Source organism: Lycium ferocissimum, chromosome 11 (genome assembly GCF_029784015.1).
Source record: "Lycium ferocissimum isolate CSIRO_LF1 chromosome 11, AGI_CSIRO_Lferr_CH_V1, whole genome shotgun sequence".
NCBI lineage: Eukaryota > Viridiplantae > Streptophyta > Magnoliopsida > Solanales > Solanaceae > Lycium > Lycium ferocissimum.
Window position 1 is genome coordinate 33,690,719 of NC_081352.1, and position 5,115 is coordinate 33,695,833.

The 5,115-nt window shown below is 36.9% G+C and overlaps 1 protein-coding gene across 1 annotated transcript; it reads left to right on the forward strand.

Annotated features, from left to right (window-relative positions):
- Nucleotides 1–1,276: 1,276 nt before the first annotated feature.
- LOC132038673 (scarecrow-like protein 21) lies at nt 1,277–3,499 on the forward strand. The gene is made up of 2 exons (XM_059429360.1): nt 1,277–2,340; nt 2,663–3,499. Exons 1-2 carry the CDS (start codon nt 1,482–1,484, stop codon nt 3,349–3,351), a joined length of 1,548 nt encoding a protein of 515 aa, XP_059285343.1. The 5' UTR covers nt 1,277–1,481; the 3' UTR covers nt 3,352–3,499.
- The last annotated feature ends 1,616 nt before the right edge of the window (nt 3,500–5,115 follow it).

Genomic DNA, 5,115 nt, shown 5'->3' on the forward strand with positions numbered 1-5,115 from the left:
AACTTTCAAAGATACATCATGTGAGATCTTTATGTAAGTCGGATTGTGTTTGATAGATACACTTGAGGTCAAGTTCAGGAATTTAATAGGAATAATATTTAGTTGAGGTGCTAAAATGAAAAAAAAAAAAAAAAAAAAGATAAATTTAGAGGGACACATATGCATTGAGCTTTTTTTTTTTTTTTTTTTTTTTTTTTTTAAGGAAAGAGTACAATATGGTCAAATGGTAAATGATGCTTGTAATCCCATCAACACGTTTAATGCTGACTAAAAATATCTTCCCAGACCAAGTCAAGCGACAAAAATCAGCATTAACTCTTTTTTCTGATTTTTTTTACAATGTTGAAAATCAAGATTGATGACTTTCATTTAGTCATTTTTTCAGCTGGCTTATTCACCACTAGTGGCCAAGAGAGAAAAGGGCTTCCCAAAATGGAATATGCCCTGTTTAAAGTTAACAATATTTTATAAAACATTCACTCATGTTCTTAAATTTCTGCCTAAGGTTTCTTCTTTGAGTATCAGGTATGTCTTTGCTTTCACTTTATTTGATAATTTGAAGATATGGGTAGAGTTGATTCTTGAAAAAATTGAATCTTTTTGTATAAACTTGAAACCCCTTTTTAATTCTTGAAAAAATTGAATCTTTTTGTATAAATTTGAAACCCCTTTTTAATTCTTGAAAAAATTGGATCTTTTTGTATAAACTTAAAACCCCTTTTGCTTTCTTTGTGTTTACTTCTTTTTTTTTTTTTTTGGTTATTTTCTTCAAGTTTAGCTAGTTTCTGGTGTAAGGATGCAAGTGGTGAGCTTCAGTTCTTTGTAACTCTTAGAGAGAATCTGAGGCTTTTTTTTTTTTTTTTTTTTGCTTCTCTGTGGATGTGAGTTCTTTATTTGCCAGTAAATCTGTGATGAATTTAATGAATTTCTTTTATAATTAAGGTTTTCAGTCTCTATATGGAAGAGCTACAGGACCAAGGTAGTGGGGACCTAATCCTTTACCCTAGGCCTTTTTTAAAAGAAATTGTGAAAAGAAAAGGTGGCAATTTTGGTTACAGTTCTTTTTTTTGATATGATGAAGGGTATGGGCTGAGCTTAAATGAAGTTGTGAGGATTTATATAGCCGACCTCAACTTGTTTGGGACTGAGGTGTAGTTGTATTGGTTAAAATGCTTTTAGGATTTGACCCCAACTGGTTTGGGACTAAGGCGTAGTTGTTGTATTGGTTAAAGTGTTTTCAGGACTATGAACAAAATACATTTGTCCAACACTCTACTAAATTAAGTTCAATCTGTTCTTCTAATTTCGCATTAGTGACAATTGAAATATTTTTTGTTAAACTTCTCCCACAGGACAGTCTGATCATTGAAAATGTGTTATGGATGTGAATGCTAAAGCTTGAAGCTGGAGGACTTTTTAACGGAAGTCAACAAGGTATATGCTGGAATTTATTGTGCTAAACTGGTTGAGAATATTTCACAATGAGGCCTTCTCAAAACCCTGAGGATATGAATAAGCTCAACATGTTCTATAACCAGCCCGGAGAGGATCAAGAATCAGTTTCCCTGCCTTCCATTAACAATCCAAACAACAGCCAATCGTTCTATGCTGATCTTGGTCAGCGGACACAGTTCTCTGCCTTAAAACCCGATCAAATCTGCTATGTTGACTCATCCAATGGAAATTCTAGTGAATTTGTTTCTGATATATGTCCTTCAGAAATGCATCATTCTCCTGATGATACGTATCACTCTTCAGGTAACAGTTCGTGTTTCACTAGTGATGTTACTGACCTGAAGCACAAATTAAGGGAACTTGAAAATGCCATGCTGGGGCCCGATTTAGAAAGCTTGGAATCATATAATACTACACCATCGGCTGCAGCCAATCAAATTTCATCGGAGTCGGATAAATTGGTTGAAATGCTAACTGCTTGTGCTAAAGCAATAGAGGAGAATAATTTGATAACAGCTGAATGGTTAATGTCGGAACTACGCTCGGTGGTATCAGTTTGTGGGTCCCCAATACAACGTTTAGGAGCCTATATGCTGGAAGGTTTAGTTGCAAGATTGGCCTCCTCGGGTAGCTCCATCTACAAGGCCTTGAGGTGCAAAGAGCCTACTAGCGTTGAGTTATTCTCGTACATGCACTTGCTTTATGAAATCTGCCCGTACTTCAAGTTTGGATATTTGTCAGCAAATGGTGCAATTGTTGATGCCATGAAAGATGAGAACTCGATTCATATAATCGATTTCCAGATCGCCCAGGGTAGCCAGTGGATCACATTAATCCATGCTCTTGCAGCCCGGCCTGGTGGACCCCCACGAATCTGCATCACAGGTATGGGTGTCAAATGGGTGGTTTGGACTGGATGGGCGGGTCATAACCCAACAATACCCAATTCTTACTAAGTTTTAATTTCTTTGTTTGTTCTTTTATAATTTTTTTGTACCTAATAAAACTATCTTTTTTCTTTATTATAGCTATATATAACATATCAAATAAAAACAAGTTAAAAAATTTTGACAATATTTCTGACGGTCAATTTGGGCTGCATATCAGCCCAATTTTTTGATGAGCTGATAAATGGCGAGTCAATGACCAACCCAAACTTGGGCGGTCATGTTTTCATTAGCTAATTTTGTCACCCCTAAATTCACAGGGATTGATGATTCCACATCGGCTTACGCCAGAGGAGGAGGGATAGAAATTGTCGGTCAGAGGTTATCGAGTGTTGCTGCATCTTGCAATGTACCTTTCGAATTTCATCCCGTGGCTGCTTCTTGTTCCGACGTTGAGATTGAGCATCTTAAGGTTCGGCGGGGGGAACCGTTGGCTGTGAATTTTGCACTCGTCCTGCACCATATGCCCGATGAGAGCGTGGGCACTCAAAATCACAGAGACCGGCTTCTAAGGATGGTTAAAAGTTTATCTCCCAAGATTGTGACCTTAGTCGAGCAAGAGTCCAACACTAATACAGCTCAGTTCTTTCCAAGGTTTTTGGAGACATTGAACTACTACCTATCCGTATTCGAATCGATAGATGTGGCTCTACCTAGGGACCATAAACAACGAATCAACGTCGAGCAACATTGCTTGGCCCGGGAAATTGTGAACATATTAGCATGTGAAGGGGCAGAAAGAGTGGAGCGTCATGAGCTTCTTGAAAGGTGGAGGTCACGCTTTTTTATGGCTGGGTTTAAACCGTATCCGTTAAGCTCTTCAGTAAATGCTACTATCAAGAACTTACTGGATAATTATTACAAGAGTTATACGCTTGACGAGAGAAATGGCGCTCTTTATCTTGGCTGGATGAATCGAGATTTAGTTGCCTCTTGTGCTTGGAAATAGTAGTATCCTACCGTGAGTAGGTGCATGTAACTTGTAGCTTGATAATGGTAAGAGATAGTAGACCTTTTTTTTCTGTTCGTGTTAAGTTAAAAGCACTTTAATTTAATCTTGTTAGGATCTGTTCTATCAGAAACTAATCAGTTTGTTTTATCTTTCACATTGTGCATTTTGTTGATCTTCTTAGCTCAAAAGTTGGTTCATTATGATAGAGTACTCAAAATTGATTATATTTCAGGAAAATTCACATAGACAAGCTGAACGTATGCTCATTTATGAAATTTGCAATTCAGTTTAAATTATTCTGAAGCAGGTTAATACAACAGTTGAATGGACCCTTAATAATGTAACTATTTAATTATCAAGTGAATTTACAACAAAAGGATATCGGGTAGCCACCTTTAGGGCCGCTTGTTGAAATACAACTAGCTTGCTAAGTATTTGAAAAATAGCCACAACTTAAAAAAAAAAGAAGAGGTGAAGACCGCCTCTTCTCAGCCTTTTCTTTTTAATTTCAGGACATTGTCATGAAGTTTTCATCATGTAGAAGTGTCTAACGGTGTATAATTTTTTTAATAACATCAGGTTAAGGTGACCTGCAACAATAACTACCTCTTCGTAGGCCATAGCAAGTCTAATATGATAACCTACTATGATCGATTTGGTTGTACTGATGGTGTGAAATCATTGCATATAAAGCTTTAGACATTTCTAGTAAATCCTAATCGTTAAGCAAAAACCACTTGTACGATATAAAACAACCACGTTTAGGATGCGTGGCCGGATCATTTGCACTTTTCCCCCTCTTTTGTGCTAGTCTATAATTTTTGACCCTCAGGAATAATTTTTTCGCGGACAAAATATAAACTTATGTCCCATTAGGGGACAAAAATTAAAGACCGGCATGTTGATCCTATCAAGCCCAGCACAGATACAATCAAGCAAATCATACTGAAACCTTCAAGAAGCAGCCATTTTTTCGTCCAAGCTCCAATTTTCCTTTGTACAATGTACATTTCCACAGGAAAATAAATGGGTCATTGGCCAAAAGCTCAATGACCAACTAAACCGTAAATTGAACACTTTGCCCAAACCCTTTTTTTTTTTTTTTAAACAAACAACAATACCACTTTGCCCAAATCCTTTTCTCTCACCCTTATAAACCGTAACACATTCCTCTCTCTTCTTCATCAGATCTTCAAAATGGTGCTTCAACAAATTTGCAAGCACATGTATTAGTCCTTCTCTAAAAGAATTGCTAAACAAATTAAAAAAGAGGCTGCTTCTCATCCAGGTTTCAGATCAACCATTAAATCATTAACACACAAGTACAATGAAGGTGTTGTTTGGATCAGTGTTTTAAAAAGCTTTCGGATCTCGGCGAGCATCGACAAACATCCGGGACTCACGTGCGGGGCTTAGTTCTGTGAGGCTGCCCTAAGCGCCCGATCGTACGCATACTAAACGACGCGCTAACGCACCTTTGCCCGACCGTACTTACTAAACACGCCTAACGCAGTCTTTGCACTTGCTCACTCTAACGATTCTTACACAAATTATATGTTAAATTCTTTTTAATTAAAATCGTTACCCTCATAATTCTTTAACAAATGAACGATACTTAATAGCTTTTCATCTATATAAATAAGAAGATTGGGTGTAACAAATAACAAGTTGTGGTATTGTATATTTACTGTTGAGAACGTGGTAGAGTGAATATCACCTAATATTTCTTTTAAAAGTACATAACCGATTTGTACATTTTCA

What these genes read in the sequence shown, in the direction of transcription:
- LOC132038673 (XM_059429360.1), top strand. Translation starts at nt 1,482, where the DNA reads ATGAGGCCTTCTCAAAACCCTGAGGATATGAATAAGCTCAACATGTTC. An exon ending in CCCACGAATCTGCATCACAG is followed by an intron (nt 2,341 to 2,662) that starts GTATGGGTGTCA and finishes CTAAATTCACAG; the next exon opens with GGATTGATGATTCCACATCG.